Below are 25,638 nucleotides of genomic sequence, written 5' to 3' on the forward strand. Positions count from 1 at the left end.
TGGGATGCCTTCTGTGTGGAGTCTGCATGTCCTCCCTGCGTTAGCATGGGTTTTCTCCCACATTCTAAAAACATGCAGTAAATGGATTTGGCACTCCAAATTGGCCCTAGGTGTAAGTGTGTGCATGTGAGTGTATGTGGTGCACCCTCCGAGGAGGGTTGGGTCTTGGGCTAGCAACCTGAGCCCATAAAGGCCGTAACTGCTACAGAAACAATAAGCACTGAAAGGTGTTTTTTGCCCGTTGTACCACATGGTGCGTAAACTCAAGAGAGAGTGAATAACAACTTGTGATGTACATGCAATTGTTTATTCAGCTCTTGTTGTAATCCCTGTAACTTTTACATTGCTCGCTTTGCATCCACAGCATTCAGTAGGACAGCCTGTGCCAATTTTTCTACTGTGTTCAAAGATTCTTGACATTTGCTGACTCTCGTACTTCAGGATAGAGGCCATCTTTCTAATGTTAACATAAGGCATCCTGTCTCAAGCAGGAGCAAACTAATAATTATACAGAGGACCAGCTGAGTGGTCACAGACAGCAGTACAGCATAATTCCTGATATTATGGCAAGAATTAGGCAGTAGGCAAACATTGTTTTAGCTGTACGCACAAGCCATCATGTCCAAATAAGCTCCACTGGCACATGAAGCAACTGGGAAAACTTAGTCCTCATATGCACATTCTTAAGTTTCCTCCACTGAAAATAGTGCAGAAGTAACTGAGAAAATGATGCAGCTAAATAAACTCAATACCACTTTGAATGTCACAGAAAGGGGATTGCTGGCAGGGAGGTTTTAGTCTGCATGACGTTGTGGCAAACTTGAATTTCCCGTAACAGTAACTCAAAGATGGCATTTCTTCTTTCACTATAGAAGCATGCACTTTACCCTTCTCTTTATGTATTTATGTATTTGTTCAATGACTGAGACATGATGCAAGACAGAGGTCCTTTTTCAGTGCAACCTCAAAGATGCAAAAAATTGAGAATTTCAAGACTTGTTATACAGGAAATAATATCATAAACATTACTTTGAAGTGCAGGGTCAGATATAAAGGTAAGAGACTTGACACAAGTACTTACATATGCTGGCTCTTAAAATTGTCATACAGCAGTGTTCTGGAAACTGCTAATGCTTTTAGAATTACTGTGGTGCGTCTGCGAGAATTGAGTATAGCTACCACACAACAGGAAGAACGCTTTGACCTAATTCACATTTAACAAACTGGCAGAGCTCAAATGAAGCTGCTTCGAGCAGCACTAACCACAAATTTGTGGTTCTCATGCTGCACTTGCAAAGAGTACTTTTATTTGTAACACACGTAACAGCACACCAGGTACTGCAGTCTACACTGACAGTAACAGATAAACCTCTTATTTGTAAGTTGGAGCGACAGACCACTCTTTGAAGAAGGTAACTTCCAAGCATTATTAATGTTCTTCTATAACCAAATTACTAATCTTAGTATGGTTCAACCAAGAAGTTCTTGTAGAAATGTTTCATTACTGTATTTATTATCACTATTATATTGCAATAGCAGCATGAAACTGATATACATGATGTAGCATTTTATGTTATTCTTAATGAAACAGATATCCAAGTAATCATCCATGTGGTTTTCTGTCAGACTGTTGATCGTTTCTGGAAGGGTACACTAGATACCGGATTATTATAGCAGCAGCATCGTGACAAAAAATTAATTTGGTTCTAGAGAGATGCAGACATTACAAAGCACCTGCTGAAGAAATTACTTTGATGGATAGAATGCTGAAACAGTCCCAATGCTTAGAGGATGGTCAGGCTTGTAGCAAAGGGTAAGTTATGAAACAGTTTGTGTTTTCATTCTTAAATATTGAGACTGTCTTGTAAATATTTGTTATGGAGTATAAGGAAAGCGTAGTGCAATACCAGCTCTTGAACTGGTGTAACAAAATTGTGACTGAATTATTACAGAACAGTGCAGGCTTGGAATACACTCTTCAATCCCTTATTTTAAGATGGAGTTTAAATTGTAACAGGTTTGTCTGTACACATGCAGGCTATTGTCAAACTTTATGATATCCGTTGTTTCTTCATTTAAGATCTGAAAGTAAAAGTCAAGGCAATGGTGCATTTTTTTTTTGTTTTCACAGTGTAAACAATCTTATCGTTATATGTTTTTAATGAAAGTGTTTAGAACAGATTTGCTGTTGAAATGATTATTCAGTAGGGAATTCACCACCTGCCTACATGATCTGCTGATTGCATTTATTCACAAGGCAAAAAAAGTACTTTTTTCAGAATAATTCAATTATATTGCTTGCATTACTTCATAAGCAAGCTTGTTTCATGTAGAGTAGAACTAGAAGTTAAAAGTGCATCATACTACACACGTGTAACTTTGAAGTCACTTACTGAGCAATTGAAATGCAAACATACCTGTATATTATGCTTATTTATTTTTTATTCTAAGTTGACTGTTAGTTCCACCAGGCTAATGGCCTCTTTTCAGGGGAGACTAGAAGTAGTATTTATACTACTAGGGGGAAACTGGCCAGGGCATCAGAGTACTTCCCTTACTCTTTTTGATATGTGCCATGGGACATTTTATATGAGCTCCCATCAACTCAAGCAGATGGGACTTTGGCTTAACATCTCATGTGAAGAACAGCACACTCAGGAGTGCAGCACCAGCAATCCATCTACCTGGTATGGGAATAGAACTCACAGCCTTTTGCACCAGGGGAGAGTATGCTACTTATTGCACCACTAACACTGCAACTTAAGTGTAGTGTATGCCTCATCACAGGTAGAAGTACACTGAAGTAATGTGATGGTTGTAACACATCACAGCTACATGTATATTGAACTGAAAAGATACTAAAGTTTAATGTATGCCATATCACAGATGTGTTTTGAAGTAATATTTAACTGTAGTTTGTGCTACTCTTCACTGACAATGGAAAACGTTAAAGGTACCTCTTCTGGGAACTTTATTCCCAGCTTGTAACATCTCTATGAAAAAGTAGGGCATTCATCTAAATGAACATTAATCTGAGTTTTTTCCTCTCTTCTTCCTTCTCTTTGTCACTGTGGTTGTACAGTACCACCTTATAATTAATGTTATTCTAACTTCTCTTGTAAACAGCAAACTACAAAGAATGTTTAAGTACATATTATAAAGATGTGAACTGTAAATGGAATATGTAAATGTTTTGCTATGTTTTGAAAGTTATTATCTGTGACTATGCTTTGCATCCAATTTTTGGCTGAAAATGGTCCTAGGACCAGTACATACATAGTTAAAAGTCAAACAAGTAAAGAAATGCATGTAAATATTGAAGTCATATGATACTTGACTGCAGTTTATGCCACATGATGGGTACGGATACATTAAAGTAATATGATATGCAAATGTAGTTTTGGCTACATGACACTTTATGCTTCATTACAGATACAAGTATGCTGAAGTAATATGATACTTTGTTTATGTCATATCACAAATACATATATATTGAGTTAATGTGATACTTGGGTATAGTTTATGCCATAGATCCAGTCTGTGGGTTTTGTTTCTTCCTTTGTGGTAGTATTTGTCATTTTAAAAGGTTAATTGGTTCATTGGGTTCATTCTGGTACTTATATGTATGTATGTATATATGTATGTATGTATATATATATATATATATATATATATATATATATTTTTTTTTTTTTTGTAGGGTGAGGGTTGATTTTTATGAGCTTAACCACTAACAGGTGGCAGTTTGAATTTGCTTCAAGTAGTGGTGACTGTGTGTTTTAACAAATGGGGAACTTTAAAATATGAGGATTTTGCTGTTCTGGTAGCATACAAGGCAAGTTTGGCTATGTATTGAAATTGCTAGCTGTTTGGAGAAGGGGAGTGCCTGTGGATGGGCCGGGATCCTTTTTTGTACCTGGGTTGACAAGAGAGGATATGGAGGACCAGAATTTTTTGGGGTTGTGTTTATGGCCATCTTGTAGGCAAGCATAATAAGATTTTTTATCTCTATTAACTTGTTTCCTGACTTGGTTTTGTAACTGTCTGAATACTTGTAGATGTTTTTATTCTTTTGTCAGTTAATCCATGCTTTGTCTCTGGAGCTTGCATTTGTTGGTGAGCCATGGAGTATGCTTGTTTTTAATTCTTCTGTATGCTGTGAGGCTAAGGAGTTAAGAATATTTAGAAATGCTGCACGAAGTATTCAGCTACATCATTTAAGGGGAGTCTTTTTACGATGGACCAGATAACAGCTTCCACAGCTTCAATGAAAAACTCTTTGGAGAAACTGGAGAGATTACAGGTGGTTCTGAGCTCATGTTCCTTTGTTAGTTGTGCAATATTCCTGTGGGAATAAGGTGGTAGGTGGTCACTTAGTGCATCTAGTAGGGTACTTGAGGAGGTAGAATTACATGGGTTGGTAACCAGAATCCAGTCCAGGATAGATTGTTGGGAGTTATTTTTGCCATATCTTGTTGGTCTATTAATAATTTGAGTGAATCCAAAGAGGTTCATGCTATGGAATTGCTGAATTTGTAGATAAAGACTGCCAGTCAATGGTGTTATCACTCAGGAGGATAATTTCCTTTGTGATTGTATCTGCTATCCAGGATAGTATGTTTTCAAGTATTTGAATGTTTTGTCCTGGGGAAATATATAGCACAGCGATGCATATGCTCTTGGTTCTAGTCTGCTTTTCCAAATTTTTGGATTGTGCCTGTACAGGCAGTTACTGTGAGCATATTTGGGAAGATTATAGCTATTCCACCATCTTTTTGTGTGTTCTACTGAGCCTAGTAATATTATAACCAGGGGTATTGCAGCATCTTTTATTTCAGGATTTTGCCAGATCTCTGTTGTGGTTAGGATATCTGGGTTGTGTTGAGTCATCCAGGCATGAACATTTAATTTGTCATTTTGTTGCATATGTGTATAAGGTTTAGACTGACTATTTTTAAACTTTTAAGGTATATTCTTTGGTTTGGGAGTTGGTTGGGACCGGGGTTGGGGTGAATGTCACCACACTGATGGATGGTGGAGAAAGATGGTTTGTTTATTATGGCACTTTTAGTATAGATGGGTAAAAGTTTTACATTGGGACTAGCAGTTTTTTTAATATTTTTGGGTTACAACAGTGGAATGGAGTTATGGAAAATAAGCTTGAAAGGATTTTTGAGTAGCTAGTGGGAAGATGGTTGATAGATGAGGGTGAAGTAATGGCTGAGGTATGCTTATTGATTATTACTGCTGGTGGGGATGTTAGGAATGAGATGAGTAGGATGAATAAGGTGAACAAGAGGAGAACAGCATGGTTAGTGTTGTACAAGTCTTATAGTATAGTGAGGTGAGGAAATAAGCAGTGATAGTGTGGAGAATAGGTAGGTTTTGATGGAGATGGACCAGAGTGATATTTGAGAAGGAATTTGGAGATGATATAAGAAGAGCAGTTTGTAATTGGATAGTGCAGTTAAACACAGGATAGGAGGATGAGTAGAGGAGGTGGAGTTAACTCCACCTTTTGGTGGTGTTACTCTGGAACAGGCTGCCCATCTATGTCAAGCAAAGTTCTTCATTAGCACTCTTCAAGAAAAATCTTGATGAGTGGATGGGAAATAAGAAATACACCCCAGGCATCACTTGTGTGTCTCTGCTTGACAGTGGCACAGGAAAATAACTTTCTTGGGTAGCGTAAGCCAGGGAACCTTGTTGGCTAGGCTTATGTAGGCCCTTGGGCCGATAGCCTAGTATCTACCTATGAACTGATGTATACATTTAGATGTAGCAGGGGGGTGGAATTGGGGGTAGGGTAGTGGAGTGCATGCAAGGGCTGAATGGCGTAGGCTGTACCACAGTGGAGTAAGTACCAGGAAACAATCAATAAAATGGCAGCAAGACAGGATGTAAAACAATTCCTGATAACTTTAAAGGAAGTAATATAAGCTGCTTGATTACTGTTAAGATGCACTTAAGTTAACTGCAACAGACAGTATTTCAGTGATTTTGGTTTGAAATGAATTTAAGTAGGTAGGGGCTGAAGCTTATGCCCTGGTTTTTATATTGTATTTTAACTCTGTTTTCAGCCAATTTCAGTTGTTTATTTTTTTTTTTTGGGGGGGGGGGTAATGGTATTAGCAGACATGTATCTGCTAGAGTACAATAAGAATAGATTATTGTTGGGTTTGGGAGGTCCAATAGGTGTATGCTTGGTGACCTCTGAATTAATTAGTTTTAAATGTGCTGTACAGATTAAAACTCTTATTATTATTATTATTTTTAACACACTGTAGGTTATGTCACTATTTTCAAAGCAGTTATATTTAAAAAGCTAATACACAGCAGTTTTGAATTACGTAGTTCCTACTCTTTAAGAGTCTTGGGTCTGTCTGGAGAGCCTTTAGTTTGATTTGGAGCTGGATATACAGTTTGAGGTCCTTCAGTGGAAAATCTGTCCCAGGAAGCTGAAGTGTGGAGATTACTTTGTGTTGAAATGATAGATTAAGACTGAGCAGCTACAGTAAAAAAAAATGGAAAATAGATAGAAAGTCTTTGAACTGTCACAGCACTTCATTTTATTGTTATGGACTTTATTTGCTTTTTCCAGGGATATTTTACATTGCTATAGTAAAATATGCTAAAGTGTTAATTTAGCTTTACCTTCAGCAGTATAAGGCATGTGGGTGGGAGTGGGCATGTCCTTCCAACAGACTCAACACTACAGTACAGAACTCAGTGATACAGAAGTGAGGGAAAACAATATAGTTCTTTAACTTTAATTTGATTCTTGGAAACTGCCCTACATAGTTTTTAACATTTCTGCTTTTGTTTTGGAGTGAAATTCAGCTTATTAATTCTCTTGGTAGTGAGATTGTCTTAACCTTTGCAGCAGAAATTGTCAGACATACTATGCAATCAGTACACTGGGGGAGAGTAACAGATTAAAATAATTAGGCTTGCTTGGTGGTTGACATGGGTAGATAAAGTACTATTTTCTATGTTCCAGAGCTCCTGGAAAAAATAAACAATTCAAGAGTTGTGTACTTTGTTTCTTTAAAAAAAGTCAGTATTTCAGTCAAAAGTCGTATATTTTATTTATAATTTATATGTTACTTTACACTGTTGCTTTGCTTCCACATTATTTTGAACAACACAAATGTAAATAATTAAAAAAAGGCCTTCTGAATCTTGAGCACCAAGTAGTACTTGTAAAGTTGTTTCCATAAAGTGATGCTGAAAAATCAACGGTTAATATTACAATCAAGTGCTTATTATAGGGTGTGTGACTATGAAATGTCCGTTAGTGTGACGTACAGTTACTTAGACTTCCATTGGGAATTTTTGGACATGCTACCTTTTTTACCTAGTGTGTGTGTGTGTGTGTGTGTGTGTGTGTGTGTGTGTGTGTGAATATACTGTAACAACATGCGATAGTGCGGTATATGGTTGCCTACTCTAGTTAAACCTAGGCAATGATCATTTATAAACTGTATGAAATGTCTTTACTGCTGCTACATTACCGTTTAGGATGATATTGCAAACAGATGCTTTCAGTGTTTGCTTTACATGGATTAAGATTAAGGGTATGTCTGACATATATGAATACACCAGACGAGTTATTCAAGCAGGTGAGAAAACAAGTTCATATATTCACACTAAAGTCTCCCTTAGATCCTTTCAATCTACAAATACGGTACCTATTGCTGCATATTGTGTTTGGGATTTAAACCTTTTATTTTTCTAGTGCAATAAATCATTAACATTGGCCACAGATTTGCTAATGTTTTGGTTATAACTGTTATATATGTTAATATAAGTAACATGGCATGGGATGCATCAGGCAGTCCCTTTAACAACTGATGCATTGATTAGTACAGCAATATATCACAACTGGATGTGGGCTCTGCTGGGATTTACTCCTACTTGTCATGATGTAGCCACAAAGACAAATTTTAAGTCAAGAGCAAGCAAATCCCAGAATAATCAATGCCCAAAAAATGACATACTAATATTCTACCATGCCATTTATTTATTGATTTTGTTGCTTATATACTATTAGAATTATTATTATTGCTACTATTTTACAGTGCTGCTTCACAGCAAAAAGAAGTCTTTTTTCTTGAGGTAACATTTCTGTTTGAAGAATATAGTACTAAATAAGTTATACAAAACTACTAAATCCTACACACACACACACACACACACACACACACACACACACACACACACACACACACACACACATGCGTTCCCACACATTCTGAGACATATGGAGCAATGGTGATTTATTTTTAAATGATATTCTGTGACCTTGACAATTTAAAGCATACTGTGATTTAATAGTTATATCAGTCTCCTCCCCTCTTCCCTGTACATGCGGACAGAAAGAGACACACACACAGATGCACACATCACATCATATATGTAACAGTTAGAGCAGACAGTAATAGAATTTGAGTGTTGCTTTGATACAGCATGTTTGCAATATGCTGCTTCAGTATGAGTTTAATTTTCTGGAAAGACTATAAGAGGAACAGTATAATTTTTATTAACATTCCTAATAGAATCCACTGTTTAACTGCATAGTTTATTTTGCCCTCAGTTAGTCATAGCTAAACAAATCTAACTCTTCAGTACATCATATACTCAAAATACTAATACTTTGCATGTTATACAACACATAAAAGCAATTATTTTCTGTGCAGGAAATAACATCTATCCAAACATGACTGCAAGATCCCACAGCCAGAACCTCTATAGATATCACCTCTGAGAGTGAACAGTCTTGGAGAAAAGGGTATAGATGAAAACCAAACTAAAACTCACATTCTCCCTGTTCCCTATGACCTATGAACAAATTGAAAGGAAAGCATCTGTGACACAGACATTTCTGATGTACTGAAATGTTGACTGTATCTGATGTTGACTAGGATCTTTCTGTGGTGACTTTCTAAGACTCACTTAAATGCCATATGACAAACCTGTATATCTCACTTCAAAAATGGTGTTTAACTCTTGACAAGGTTATCACAGATACTGAGGACAAGGTTCACTGATACCAGTCATAAGAATCAAATCTGCCCTTTGACAGCATGATAAGTAAAGCTGTACACTGGAAAGCAATCTGTTATGGAGCATCCTTATAACCTATACTGTTCATACATTTGTTTTCCAGTGTTCAGGCCTGAAGGGCATTCAGAAACACTGATGCTTTAGGAGCCACATCATATGACTATTCCCCTACCACGGTTTCAAAAATTTTTAGTCTAGCAATTGGTGTAGAGGGTTAAATCTGTGAGCTGTAGTTCCAGTGGTACGGTTTGGTCCACTACATCTCTTATATGACTTATGTGTGAACTCAAGCAAGTCGGTTAATCAGACAGTGCTTGGGGGCAACTTGGAAATTTGGGCTTGGCTCTTAATATTCCCCTGAAATGCAACCCTACCTATCCATCGTCTTGAAGACTTTTAGTTATATAATTATCCCTCTGTGTAGATATGTTTAAATTTATAATGAAGTTACTGTTCTTATAATATTTAAGTAATATATAACAATATAAATCTAAATACAAGCAAGTGCGCAAAAACTTATCCTTAAAGGCCCTAAAATCAAGAAGAAATTTTACTCTGTAATAATTATACTGAACTGTGAAAAGGTCCAGAACTATGTATCTGTCTTTATAGTCCAAAGACCATAATGAAGTTATTGATCTTGTGAAACAGGTCCAAAGTATTCAACTATTCAGTAGTATAAACACAAAAGGGAGAATTATATTCCATAACAGATCTTACCTATACTTTACAAAGTCCACCCGTGATTTCTTTGTCGTTTTTGATATATTTTTAAGGAATAAACCCTTTTGCCTTATTGATTTTAATTGTGTTAGCACAAATATTAAATGTATGCCCTCTACTTACAATTATTTCAAGTTTTTTAAAGTAGGGAGCCTCTTCTAGCATATGGTGTTGAAACATTACTTGCTCTGGAACTCTATTACCAAATATCATTAATTTACATTTATAGCCCACAATGAAATCTCTTGTAAGTAATTGTTCAGATTATTCAAATCAGACTCAGTTTTTAGTATCACAGATGTTTCATAGTCACCTGCATACTTACTGATCCAATAATATTCATGTTTTGCTAAGTCAGAAAATGGGGGTTTAGAGGAACTAGAGCCTGTGCTGCTGCATATTGTGCTCTTCCTGATAAACAATTCATTATTCATTTAACGATTGAGTTCACTTTATACCTTATTAAACGTTCGTAGATTGATTTTTGAGATAGGATGTGAAATGCTTTCACTGGTTCAATGTACAACAGTTAATCCTTGATCATTAGCTATAGAGACAAAGACATAAAATTCAGTCAGATTAAAGTTTTAATATATGTTGACTTAGTGAAGACTTTGATTCTGTTCATCACAACTCTATTTTGAAGTCGTCGTCACAATGGAAGTTCAACAAGTATTTAGTTGGGTGGATTGCTAATTAGTTATTTAACAGGAAGGCCATTGTTTGTATCTGTAAGATCCAGGGAAATAAATCTCAATAACTGCCTCTCTCTCAGGGATCTGTATGCGGTCCCTTCTTATTTCATGTATTTATGGTAAGCTTTCCAGAGAGTCCAAATGTTGGTTAGAAAAATTTGTAGATGATGCCAAAATTGCAAGGATAGTAACACTGATGGGAGATAATCAATAATTGCAAAGTTATTTAAATAAATTATGTGAATGGGCTCAGGGTAATATAGTTTGTTTGCTAAAACCTAGGTTCTGCATTTGGTAGAACAAATATTACATATCTATATGGAATGCATGGGGAGATTTGGGAAGTTTGTGAGCAATATGAGAACCTTGGAATTTTGATTGACAATGATTTGCAGTTTTCTGGCCAAATAAATAAGGTCTTGAAATCATGTTATACTGCTATACACACTATATTTAGAGTGATGCTCATTATGGATGAGAAGATACTAAAATAAATACATAAAGCCATAATAAGACCTATAATGGAGTACAGAGTGGGTCTTGTGTATATTCTAAATCACAAATAAATAAATTAGTAAAGGTACAAAGATTTTTCATCAGGTGAATCCATGGCATGAAGGAAGTCAGTTATCCCTGAGAGGCTGAAAAAGCTGAAATTATATATAGAGGTGATTTGATATTTGTGTGTGTGTGTGTGTGTGTGTGTGTGTGTGTGTGTGTGTGTGTGTATATATATATATATATATATATATATATATATATAAAAATATATATATGTGTATGTATGTGTGTATATATATATATATATATATATATTTATATATATATATATATCAATTTATATATATTATATATACAAAACGAGATGATGTGGGGTGCACTGGGGCTGAATTTTATTATCTATGGAAAAATGACTAGGAATAACACCAGTTTGTTTAAGCTAGGCATAGTAAATGCAAAACAAGCATCAACTGATGAACCTATGCTGTGCAAACTCTAGTCCCATTACTTCTATATCTGTAACGTTTAACAAATCCAGTAGGCATCTTTGCTAGTAATGGTGTCAAACATAATGGCTTGTAATAACTTACTTGTAAGGTATGTATATCTGGAGGTTGTCCATAGTGTAGGAAGTGTATCAGTCTGCAGTAAATTATTACATATTCTTTATAATATTGGCAATTATTCTTACTGCAGGCACACAATCAGGCTTCATGAACTACCACCTCTGATCTTAGAAAGTACATTTGAAACACCTTTGTTGTTATTGTGAGTTAGAAAGTACATTTTGAAGCATCTTTGCTGTTATTGTGGGACAATAACCATAATATGCTGTATTACTCCAGTCAATTTCTTGAGTCAAGGTTTATTTTCTGAAATCAGTATTAAAAACCTACCCTGAATTCTTCAGCTATCTCTGGTCATTTATTTATCAGTTTGCTGCCAACTATCAGGGAATTCACTGTCTGTTTGGACTTGGTCTTAGAGTTAACTTATCTGTAATAATTCTTTTTATTATTGGTGTCATAGGATATGCCTTTTTCAAATTCCATTCTTCCTGAATAATCCTTAACTGCATAAGTTATGATAATTTATTTACTGCAGATTTATTACTATTGGTTGAGTATTTCTTATACGTATTAAATTTTTTTTTTCACTTACAAAATTTGTAGACTATAACTCTGCCAATATGGTAATCTCCTTTTTCTTTTACTTTTTATACCATATTTAACTATGCATTCCACTGAATCAGTAAATATTTTTGTAAGGTGTTGAAAGAATAACTTTCTCCTGCATTCTTGTACAGTGTTTCTCCAATCCACACTTTACGATTTTCTTTTAGCCTAGTGTATATGATATATTTTGTTGACTTAAATAACTAACCAGCTTGCATTATTCTTATATGATTTACATAATTTTGCTGTCTGTAGTCCAGCATATTTTAAGCTTACTTGATTCAGGATTTTGTCCTTTTCAGTTTTTGAATCACTAATTTTGGATTCTCTTATATGAGAGCATAAGTTTAATGGCTGCACTCACAGGTGGTGTTGGGTGAATGACAAATGGCACTTCAGATTACTGCTTAGTAAAGAAAAAAAAATACTAATTATCTGCTTTTTTCTATGAGTGGTTAAGCTCACACACACACACACACACACACACACACACACACGCGCGTGCGGAGCAGTTTAGAACCAACTGGATTCATGACATTTATCTGGTTATGATATCATTTCACACAATTTTCATTACATTAATGGTAGACACAACTAGGCTTGCAGACATGTTTCCCCTTACATCTTACATTCATATTCACTGGGTCACACAACTGCCACACAACTCCTGCCTAGTAGTTTTGTTTTAGTCCTGGGTTATTTTATGTATAAAACTGTTAAAAGGAAGCTCCCAGAAAAAGGGTTAACAAGCATAATGCTACCACTCTGCAGTAAGCAATGCAATCATGATGTAGTCCCATAACAATTAGGTATGTGTTGTTATAGTGTGAACTTGCCACATAATAAAGCCAAGTATTCACAGAAACAGCAGTCACTGTGCAAGTGTGTGGACCATAGTATGCAAGGTCCTATGACCAGTGGACATTGGCAGGGATTTAGCATGCCAGATGTTATATGTGCTTATACAAACACCAAAGAAAAACATAGCTGCTACACAGGTGCATTTGGGAGCACATATAGGTGCGACACAATAAAGTGATAACTGATTCTGTAATATAAATGGGAAGGAAGGGATATGACAGGACACTTAGAAAGGGGAAAGGCCAAGTAAATGAGTACATAAAAGGACAAAGGGAAGGGTGTTATGGACTGGAGAAAGAAGGATATTTTTTGTGGGACAGGTGTTCTTTTTATATTTATAAGGGTAGAGAGGGAAAGCAGCATGGGTAAGTTGTGTGGCAGCATAGGAAGACATATAAAGACTGACAGGAAAGACAGTGACACAAAAGGAGAGGTGGTAATGATATATGCAGGCGGACAGATGGACAACTGAGATGGGATATGACACACAAGGAAGTGAGACACCATGATGGAAGATAGGGTGGAGTAAGGACAGTCTACTAAGCTGACCTTGTGGGTACCCACCCTGATGCCAGTCACCTCCATGACTGACATCTTCTGTGGACAATGCCATTAATGGCCTGTTGGTCAAGACTGAATGGCTACATAACTCTGCTACCCATATGATAAGATGCTACTGAGTGTTAATATGGGCAGAGCCTTACTTAGGACACATATACCCTGTTTTAGCCGTAACATGTCCTTATAGAGATGCACTTATTACCCCAAAATGTCAAGGACATAGTCAAATCATAGTTAGATAGCTACAGGCATGTTTATTTTTTCTGTCTACTCACAAAAATATTTAAAGCAGTTGCTCAGTCTCAGGTCGTTGACTGCTTAAACAGACACTGGCTTCTCAATGAAATGTGAAATGGTACTAGTAAAAATAAGTGTGCATATATTTGAAAGGTATAATGCCCGCAAATCAGAGGAATATCAGTGCTGCACATTCCAGTCTTTTGATACAGTTAGTCCTGGCCTTCTTACAGTTAATTAGAAAAGGAATAGTGAACACTGCAGCACAGGGCAGAGAAAACACAGAGTATGAGGTAGTCATCAGTTAGACAAACATGACCTAAAGGGTTTTCTGTAATAATTACTGAAGCTTATTCCAGTGCTCACTGATCAGTCCTTTCCCCATCCAACCTTCAGATGTGATAAAGCAGAAATAAATATTTTTTTTAAGGAGAAAAGGAATGGGAGGGTACCGCTCTATGAAGGAGGTGGAACAGAGTGGGACAATTAGTGAACAGAAATCAAAACAGAGCGGGAGGAAACAACTAATCACAACAAATGTGGTACGCAGTGTCAGCTGGGGTTACTAGAGTTACTGTCTGGGGTGGTGCTTAGACACAGACCAGTCTAGAAGATGCAGAGTGAGAGGGCAGCGGAAGCAGCCAGCAAAATACTGGGATGTATCCTCAGGGCTGGGAGACAAGAACCAAAAAGGCAGTGCTCTTGCTCTAGCAAGTCCTAGTCAGGCCATGCTTTGAACTCCTTGTTTTCAAAGCTATACAAGGAGAGGGCACATCGGAATGGGAGATATGACCAAAGAATAGAGAGACCATATGTAGCAGGCAGGATATGACCCACATCAATAAGATCATATCAGGAACTTGAGAAGGAGTTGTCCTGAGGAGGAAGGATTGGCAAGAGAGATAGGGTCACAGACAGGAGTTGCAGGGCTAACTACACCCTAGATAGGTGGAAATAGTTAACAATGACAGTTGTGGAGCAGAATGCAATAGACTACCAGAATGGGTAATATAGAGGAAAATCCATTTAAGGCAAGTAAAAGGGGGTGGGACAAATGGAAAAAGGTAAAGAGGAATATAAGGATGAAGGTAAAGTAAAACACTGACTGTACATAATGGGCAGCAAAACTAGCTTATTGCCTCATTTTTGCTATCAAGCAATGAAAAGGAATGTAATGAATATAACTGAGGTAAATTTACCAAATACCATCTTCTGTGGGTGTGTTATCATCACTTCTCCCACTCATTCAATAATTCCCTAATAATAGCCTTCTGTTATGCAAAATGAAAAAAAATCGTGCATTGGACAATACTTACTAGAATATGGACACGTTTACAGCTAACCTGCTAGCTAGAACACATGACTGTTTCACTCCTGTAGCTGCTGAGCAAAGCTAGTACACAAGTTTTACTTTCTAGATCTGTTCTTTGAACGTGGTTTTCTTCATAATGAATCCTGCATGCACTTTTCTATAGCTCATCTCTGCATATAACACTAAAGAGGAAAATATAAAAATAACAAGTAATGTGAATATATAAAAATGCCACAAGTTTCAGAGCAGCTTTCTATTTATAGATTGTCTATATGCATCTAATTTTGTTGTACAGCTAGCTTGATCAGTTTTTGTCACCCCATGCTCTATTTCTGTACCTCAAACTTCTCTGTTCTTTTACTTGAGCACTGCTTTCAACTGCATAGCTAATGCTGTTCTAGTCTCAGTGGCAGTGCTGTGTTGCTGCAGTGTGGTCGTTAAATTATTTCTGTCAGTAATGTATTTCTTTGTGTGTGTATTTGTATGCGTGCATGCATGTGTGTGTCTGTGACTCTGTATAAAGCTCATCAGCTTAGTCTCCTTGCTCAGTCTTAAGAATTTCCACTGAAGTATTTATGACATCTGTCATAGTAACAGTGTTTTGCAATGTCATTGTCAGAAATGTGTTATTTGATGGAAGATTTAAATTGAATAATTAATAGATACAATATCACCATACTGATACTGACACAGTTAATTCTGCAATGACTTAATTTATGCACTGAATGAACTGTTCATATGAGTGTGGTGTCGAAGTTGTGGTTCTCTACACCACAACACCATTGCCTTCTTGTAAATGTTGTTGTTCTAACTGTATCATGTGGTTCCCACCAAAAACAATTGTCTGGATATGTATGAAAATGTGAATTTTGGAGAGTCCTCATGCTTGAGAAATTAAGTACTGTCTAGACATTTTCCCTGAATATGAACATAAAACTTGGTACGAACTTTTTGTAGTTGGTGCAGTGCTTTTCAAACTATATTAACCAAACTTTACTAGTAACTTGGGTATTTACCCTAAAAAAACATATAAAATTCATACAGTTGAATTACAAGGTCCTACATATTTATACACAGCTTGCTTTCATGAATACAATGCTCCTAATAAAATTTGTGGATATCCGTCAAATCATTGAGGATTGAAGTTACTAAATAATGGAATACATCTGAGTGTCAAACTTCATATCCTGCAGAAAATGATGCTAATTCAAATCCTATTGTTCTATCAACTTTCTAAGTTTATTATTATTTCATACTCTGGTTTGGGTCTAATGAAACAAACAATGAGTTCATCATTTTGGATTTGCTAGACTTTACAAATCTTTTTATACAATGTATAGTTTTATAGCTATCATTAACCAGTTGGCTGATATGATCAGAATAAACTCAAAGTTGGCTCTGCCAATATACCTAGGTCCTTAAATAAATCCACATTTTCAGTCACTATCACTGTGTACTATAAAATAGTCACTCTTCAATCTATGTCTCCCAAATCTCATATGCTTATTTTTTATGCATTTGTCAGCATATTCTCCTGTTCTTAACTGGTCAAATTAGTCAAATTCATTTGCAGACATGCCCTATTCATAAAATATGTAATCAGTTAATGCAGGTTACTGACTTCTGCCTTTTCAGTGAAGTACAGTGCACTTCAGTGAGAGGTAAAATTTATTGTGTATAACTGATCCTTTATACCTATAATGTTCTAATTTTTTTTCCAGATGTACTGTTCTGACAATTCATAGGACACCAGGCTGCTGGAATTGTAGAAGAGCAGAGATCAACTGTTTGGTCTAAAAACTATTTATAGGTTCATAAGTGTTTACTAGGCAAATGACCACCAGGGCCTTTTTAAGCCTAGCCATGCATCCCAAATCTCTGTCAAGTTCTGGTACCCTTGATAAATGCAATCAGGTGCTTGGGAGGTGAAACATTTACAGATTGCCTCTGTCCATCAGAGACATAGGTGTCAAACCAGGGACGAATTTCCTGTTCCCCATCCAATTGTCCAAGTTGCACATGAATTGGGTTAGGGAGAAACTCTGCTTCACAGGGATGGGGAGCCTGTTCCAGAGATGGGGTAATCACTGAGATACATACCTGTCATTCCAGCAGGTCATATTTATATAGCAGGCAAGGTTCAAGTCCTTAGAACAGGTAATTCTGGTTCTGCTTGTTTTGTGGATATGCAGGAGGTCCATCAGAGTGGGGTCTGGCAATGCCCTGTATTCTAAGTCTCATAATACAGTATCTTGGGGAATTCCCCTTACTGCAAACTGTAGTGATCTCAGAGTCTGTACATATGAATATCCGAACATTAGGCTCCACATCAGAGGGTGCTAGTGCCCAAAAAAAAAAAAAAAAAAAAAAAAACATGGCTTACCATTTTTAGAGTTAATGTCAGGTTTCACTGTGTTGTCTATAATTCACGCATTAGCAGTTCACACATTTGTTTGATGCACTTCTTTCATGCAGTTCTTTTCTCAGTATTCTGCTCTGGGTGCAAAGAGAAGAATACTTTGAGAATATATCCAAGTGATTTACATAGCCTCATGACATCTGCTACAGCAAGGACAGAAGCTATTACCTTGGTTCATAGGTAGGTACTAGGTTATTTGCCCAAAGGCATTTATAAGCCTAGCCAGAATGTGTTGGCTTTCGCCGCCCCCTTAGATTAGTTCCCTGTGCCTCTGTCCAGCAGAGCCATTGAAGTGATCCCTGAGGTAAACTTTCTGTTTTTCATCCACTCGTCAAAGTTTCTTTTGAAGAGTGTTAGCGAGGAGCTCTGCCTAATGTAGATTGGGATCTTGTTCCAAAGCATGGGAAGTCTCTGGGACAGGAATCTATCCTTCCAGCACGTCCTATTCATTGTTGTGGTGAGGTTTAGATCCCTAGAGCATGTGGCTCGAGGGGATAAGGTTTTCTTTAGTGGTGCATGCCCATCAATTCTGGGTTGGACATGGCCTTGTATGTCAGGCAGAGATCACCTCTGAGTAGGCGGTACGCAACTGAGTAGAGCTGTAGTTTCTTCAGTCGAGCTGCATAGGGCATCTGTTTGAGGCCAGTGATCCTCTTGGTGAGGTACTTCTGTGGTCTTTCCAGCTGTTGCAGGTGTCTTGTAAGGTACATCCCAAATGGGGCGTTATACTCTATGATGGGTCTAATGAGTGATGAGCAGAGGGCCACAATGACCTCTTTTGATCTGGATGCGAACCGTTTTGTGATTAGATGGGCCATGTAGAAGGATTTTCTAACCACGTTGGCAATGTGATTATCAAAGGTGAGATTACTATCTACTTGGGTCCCCAGATCCCTTATTACATCTTCCGTATTTAGGGGACTACCACCTATGAAGTAGTTGCTGGGTACTTTGTTTTTTCCAAAGGGGATAACTATGCACTTTTTGGCATTTAGCTTGAGACCATGATTTTGACACCAGGTATCCGTCTCAGTGAGACCCTTTTAGAAGATGTCTGTGTCAGCTGGAGAGTTAATTATATCCCCTAGTTTGCAGTTGTCTGCAAACTTGGTCAGCAATAGTCCTCCTGTGCTTGCCTGTACCTCTGAGACGTATATGCCGAACAGGAGGGGGTCCTAAGACTGAGCCCTGGGGAACACCACTTGTAACCGGTTTAGAGTCGGACCTAGCTCCCACAACTCTCACCATGTGGGTTCTGTCCGTGAGCCAGTTGGCAACCCATCTTGTGACGGAGGGGTTTATGTTCAGGCTGGTGAGCTTGTCTATAATACCAGAATGGGGAATAGTGTCGAAGGCCTTAGCGAGGTCTAGGTAGATTGTGTGTACCACCTTTCCCTTGTCTATAACCTTGATAACTGTCTCAAAGAAGTCCACCAGGTTTAGGAGGCAAGATCTGCCCTTAAAGCCGAACTGGGTAGGGCCCAGTGTTTGGAGGTTCCCAATGTCTCTGTTAATGAGTTCCATGATGATGCGCTCCATAGCCTTGCAGACCAAGCTAGTCAAGCTTATAGGGTGATAGTTCCTGGGGTCTGTTGTGGCTCCACCTTTGTGGAGCAGAATAACCGTTGCTGTGTGCCACTCTATGGGTTTGAACAGTGTGTTTAGGGGAGGGGTTAGTTTATCTTTGAGCCCGTGTAGGACGCAGCCTGGGACACTGTCCAGTCCCATTGATGTTGTGTTTTTGGCTTTGGAGAGGGCTGTTTTAACCTGAGTGTCTGTGATTTCAGGGACTCTACATTCTTCTGGTATGGTTATGGGCCCTTTTGGGGGTGAGGGGGGGGTGATGTTTGAGCTGAACCTGCCAGGATGTTGGCGATATCGGTTGGTTCAGTGTATTTTGTGCCATTCTGCACTAACTATGAGCAGATCTAAGCATTGCCACTTAGATTCTTGACATAGCTAAAGAATGCCTTGTGTTATCTTTGGAGTACTTGGCAATTTTTCTTTCAAAGCTCACCTTGGATGATTTTATGAGGGATCGTAGTTTCTTGCTGATACTGATCAGGGATGTCTTCCCTTCTTGGGATTTTACTCTTTTCTGTACTAGTTTTCTCCTTCTATTGTATAGCTTGTTTATGGTAGGAGTCCACCAGAGTGGTTTCCTTTTCTTGGAGGAGCAAGTCTTGGTTTTGCTTGGGATGGCATGATCCATGCATTCTTGTAGGTGCCCGTAGAATGCATTAGTAAAGGATTTTGCAGCTTTGACAGCATTATCCTTCAGCATGGGGGCTTTGAAACTTTCCACCTTGGTCTTAAGTAACGTGAAGTTTGCTTTTGAAAAGTTTTTCACGGTGGTTTTCTTGTTCAGGGGTGGGGGCGGAATGTGGATATCCAAAGTGATTTGTTCATGATCAGATCTAACCAGTGAGGGGTTGACCTCCAGTGTGGAACACCGGTCCCCCATGTTGGTGATGACCAGGTCCAATATGTTGTCACCTCTGGTGGGAGTGTTGACCAGTTGAATCAGGGCGTTTGAGTTTATAAATTCTAGGAAATGTTGGGCAAGGGAGTTAGTACTTGAGTAGTTCTCCCAGTTAATGTTTGGGTAGTTGAAATCACCCAATATTAAGGTGTTTGGTAGGACCTTTATGTTTCCCAGTGTTTCCAGAAATGCGGAATGGGGGTCCTGGGACATAGTGGGTGATCTGTAGCAAGCTACAATTTGAATTGCAGATTTGCCCATTGTTAGTTGCACGTGGATGATCTCTGAAGCATCGTGCTGTGCCACTAACCTGGAGGTGGGGGTATCCTTGATGAATATGGATACGCCCCTGCTTTTGGATTTTGGTTTGAGTTCTGTGGCCAAAATGTATGGTATCATACCTCTCAACCTGGAAACCATCAAAAATCTGGACAAGGCCCATGAAAAATAGGTACAAATCTGTACGCTGATTAACATGTAATTTGCATACATAAGTACGTACCCCACCCACTCCAATGGAATTGTGGGATACCAACTTTCAAACAAATACTGAAGAACAGACAACCAAAATATGGCAACAGAGTCTCCCTGCAGCCACTCCAATGTCCCATTATCTGGCTATTTCGCCCCATTTACCATAAACCCTAATGTGTGCATACTGCTTTACTTCTACAATGATTATTTGGTTTTTATTTTTACATTTTGCAGCACATCAATGCACAAACACTAACAGACATCTGATAAAGCAATACTGTCTCACGATGAAAATAGACTTGGCATAAAACTTCTCTGCCCTTGAAACTCACATTCATTGAAACAGCATTGAAACCCGCACCACATCCAAAGAAAATGCATGATCTGGCCCGTGGTGGATAAAGATTACCTTTGGGCTGTTTTCAAATCATTGGCCCCCTTGTACACAAAACAAGAAACATACATGTGTTCTTTTCTTTGAGACACCTTTCTGACTTTATTTAGCTATATGCATTGTATAATACAGAACACTTGTTAGACAGAGCACATTTTAAATTTATTGTTTGAGTGAACATTTTTACAGTAGGTTGTACTGTAGGCAATGAAAGAAAATGCATGAACCAATAACTATAAAACTGCCCGATTCAGAACATTTCAGACCACAAGCACTCAGGTCACACTAGTCACAAAATGATGCAAAGATGCATCTTTTTGGCTTCATGTTATGACTGACCCTTGTAACTCATGGCTACTCAATCAGGGGCTTCTTTTTTTAGACAAATCCCCATACAGCATTTACAATCCACCCAGCTTGCTAGAAGACCAACTAGATTTATTTATTTACTGATTACTCTCTTAATTCAATTTAGGGAATTACTGGGTACAAAGCAACAGAATAAATCCCATAGGAGGATGCCAACCAATCACAGGATATGAACACACACACACACACACACACACACACACACACACACACACACACACACACACACACACACACACAAAACCTTACTTGTATGCAGCACAACATCTAGGGGCAATATGAAGTAATGCCAGTTCATTCATGTATTTGTAATATGGAAGCAAATCAGAACCCCCAGTGAAAACGTGCACAGGCATGGGTGAGCTATGCAAGTTCTTCATGGAAGGCATCACAAATGAGAACTGAACCAAAGAATTTGGAGGAGTGAATTAGCAACAATTGTGCAAGCTTGTCACCAGTGCCACACAATGGTTAAAGAAACTAAATCCTGACTATTACCTGCATGCAAATGATGCTTCAGACTACAGAATTCTAGAAGCATTTGGTAATGTTGGATCCATTTTTGTGCTGTATTGTCAACGGAACCCAAACATTTAATAAGGAAACTACTGCTGCATGCAAACGTATGGCACACTGCTCATGTCATTTGATGCATTACAGACATCTTTAGTAGAAGTATTTATCAAAGCCTACTGCTAAAACTCATATGACCTCCTTTGGTAAAAACAACTGACTAGGCAAAAAAAAAAATCATGGAATGTTGTCGCCGAGGTGATTGCCATCCACTCATCTAAAATGTGCATCATCAGCTCTGCTTATTGAATCAGAAATACATTTTTTCAGACATGGAAGTCTTCCTGCCAGTCACGTAGATTTGTTCTATCACAATATTGATTTCATTACAGTACAATGAATGGCAAAAATAAATGGAAGTGAGAGTGATGCTGCTACGAATCAAGAAGCCGCTCACGAATTTTGGCAAATTACTTTAAAGACTGAGAGCGAATAAATGATAAAATAAAGGGATTCAATTGCATCTGATGGGGTGAACTGCTTTCACTCATATTATTCTACTTCTACAGGGATTGGTACTATATTTTTCTTTGACAGGATATTAGTAACAGATTGAACATTTGTGCATTTATTGTCTTTACTGAACACAAATACAATCTTGCAATCTTTTTATAACCGAGTCTTCTTAAAATTATATACACTGATATTCTTTATGTTCCAGAGATCAGACTGACTCTTGTTTTAAAGGCAATGAGTTCTAGTCATACTCTGTCACCCCAAACAAAATATGTGTTCCCTACATCATACACACACAGACATCATTTGTTGTTTCCTTACCAGCAAAGTAAAAGTCCGTTTACGGCGGCAGCAGCAAAAATGTCCAAAACCAGCCCATCCTTCTTGGCAAAGCTTTCTGTTCTTGACAGCCAGCAAGCAAAGCAGTTTAGTTCTTCTTGGCACAAGCAAAGTAGTTTATTAAAGCCAGCCTGTAATTCAAAAAGTAAAGACAGCCTGTAATTCCCGCTCGCAGCCAGCCAGCCGGAAATGATGACTTGAGCTCCTTGGCTGGTAGCGCTGATGGAGCTGACATCATCGCACATGTGATGACGTCAGCTCCGACAGCGCGGAAAATTCAAAACATAAAAAAAAAGCAAAAAAAATCGGAAATGAAGGGGTGTCACTCGGGAATCGTGGCACCCCTTCATTTGGACCCTAAAACTCGGTAAAAACCAAGTAATTCGGTATGGTTGGGAGGTATGTATGGTATGAGTTTTAGCCTGGTAGTGCTGGGGTGCTGTCTGGAGCCTTAAACCAGGTTTCTGTTACTGCACATATATTGATTTTCTCCATACTGAGGAGTGCCTTGAGTGCATGCATTTTGAGGTTTAGACTTCTGGCATTGAGCAGCATTACCCTCAGTTTTTTGATACTTGTGCTATTCATGGCGGTGGGTTTGTCTTTTGAGCCTTGCCTAAGAAAGGCACTATGGGGGTGACAAGAGCCTTGGCCAGTATTTGAAAACCTAAGGGTGACAGGTGCAAGCCATATCTAGCGAAGCAGCGTGGCTTGTCGAGCATGTCATGCCTGATGGACAGACACTGGATCCCCTTTGAATGACACCAGAAACTTTGCCAATTGTTGAAATCAAGAATTCTTTCTTTATACCATGGTATCATTCTTGGTGAGGGCAGGATGCTACTCAGGGTCAGGGTCAGGGTCATACCGGCCTGGGCTACGTGATCAGAGAGCTCTTCCATGTCTCTTTTCATGTAGTCCAGGGAGGTATGGCTCAGGTCATTCACACCAACATGGACAATGACAGAGTCATATTTGTACTTGTTCTGGAGTGACCTGAGTGCTTGTGTTATGTGGCTGATCCTGGCACCCGACAAGCAGCTAACTGTAACCTTCTCCTTATTCAGCCTAGTGAGTGGGATGTCAGTGTGCCTGACTATAGCGTCACCTATTACTAGTATGTTGGGTATGTTATTTTGCCTTAAGGGCTGTGATTGTATGGCACACTGGTTTTGTGAAGTATGTGTTTCATGGTACCACACTTTTCTCTGGCAGGTAGTAAACACATTAAAAAAACATGCGATAGCAGTACTTAATTTGTTTTGACATGTTTCCTGGCTTTTACAGTTTACATACCATGGTCAGTGTGCTATAATATAACAGCTTATGTAACACAATAACTGTAAGAATCTGTCAGGGAAAAATACCATGACAACTGTAAAAATATAAAATATAAAAAATAACACTAATAATATATCAGCTTGCATGCCATCATAACTGTTAGAGTATAGCAGTTTACATACCATGAGTCTTTAAAAATATAGCAGCTTACCTACCATTGCTACAGTAAAATATGTTCATTATAGCTGCAACAATATGAAATATTATATACCAGTGTAACTAAGAATACAACAGGCAACGTGGAATCGTAAATGTAATTATTTAACTGCTTATGTACCACTATATGCACATTTTTTGTATCTACGTAAGTGTAAGAATGTGAGAGTCAGCTTATGTGCTATCACAAATGTAAGACTACAATTACATGCTATCTTAACTGTAAAAATGTGTCAGCTTTTGTAGCATGATAAGGTGGTTATGAACTAGTTGAAAAAAGAATTCCAACCGCTTTGGAGAATTTACAGAGTAATTCAGTGGCGAGGAAGTGTGGTAGCTCCATAGCAAAGCTAATTGATAAGTCACACTCTTGCAGTATGTATGAAGAAGTGATACTCAAACATAGGAGAACTAGTGAGTCAGAAAGGCTCTGATGGTACATAGGCAAGCTTTCCACCATCAAACTTATGACTCTGTATAGCATGCAAGTATTTTGATTTGTGTAACAGAATAATGATGCTGTGTGAAAAGCATCCTAGGCATTTATTTTGGTAGTTAGTTATTCAAAGTTTAGTACTAGGCTAATTGCCCTTGCGGTCTATTTAATGCCCAGCCAATTACTGCATCTGAAAATCCAACCCTGACCCTTGTGTCTGTACTCCTGTGTCTGTAAGGTAAACATCTTTAAACATTATGCCAACCCTTATATTTGCCTTTTGTTGACTGAGCTGCCCATCTAGGCAGTCCCTATTTTCAGTGAAGTCCTGAAAAGAAAATAACTGCTACATATGTTAGCAGACTTGAGAAATTCTTAAGAAACATAATAATTAAGACACTAGTCATGAAATTAACAGGTTTTATCAAAGTGTTATCATCTTGGACAATACTAAACATGTGTAAAAACAGTGCTAAAGTAGATTTAATGACAGATACATCAGACAGACATATTCTAAACAAGCAAGAAATTAGAGTTCTCCAAAACATCTCTGAGACAATTTTAAGTAATTAAACACACCTGTTGGAAATTCTCTTCATTTTGCAGACTTTAACACATTTTAAATGCAGTTTTACCGAACATGTACAATATTTGGCATCAAAGACCATGGCAATTGTCAAAACAGGGTCTATATTAGATAACCAAATGTTATCTTTAGCGAACGCTCACATGAGCGAAAATGCCAGAAATCGAAAGGGTGTTTGCGGGGTCGTGGTACAGTGAGGAGTGGGATATTTGCCCTTTCTTCACTGTAGTGCAGTCTCAGAGTCGGAATATATAGTTAGCGGGGGTGTGTGGAGGAATACCAAGTTCGATTACCGGCATTTTCGCTTTTGAGCGTTCGCTAAAGATAACATTCGGTTATCTAATATAGACCCTAAAATATAACAGCTTTAGCATGACATTGAAAGTTGGTGTATCTATAAAAATTCATTACATCACCATAGCATTGTGTGCTATGAAATAAATAAATCTGTAAAAGAACAGATGTAAGCCCAACTATGCCTT

General features: G+C 38.0%; 1 protein-coding gene across 1 annotated transcript in view; it reads left to right on the top strand.

Annotated features, from left to right (window-relative positions):
* Positions 1 to 1,313: 1,313 nt before the first annotated feature.
* The window catches only part of LOC122810865 (ras and Rab interactor 3-like), a 1,223,645-nt gene continuing 1,199,320 nt past the window's right edge, over positions 1,314 to 25,638 (top strand). The window contains exons 1-2 of the mRNA XM_044082437.1: positions 1,314 to 1,412; positions 1,627 to 1,813. Coding sequence (XP_043938372.1) covers positions 1,755 to 1,813 — 59 coding nt within the window. The 5' untranslated portion in view covers positions 1,314 to 1,412; positions 1,627 to 1,754. The remainder of the gene's footprint in view (positions 1,413 to 1,626; positions 1,814 to 25,638) is intronic.

This window comes from Protopterus annectens, chromosome 1.part0, assembly GCF_019279795.1.
Source record: "Protopterus annectens isolate FY-2018-M chromosome 1.part0, PAN1.0, whole genome shotgun sequence".
NCBI lineage: Eukaryota > Metazoa > Chordata > Ceratodontiformes > Protopteridae > Protopterus > Protopterus annectens.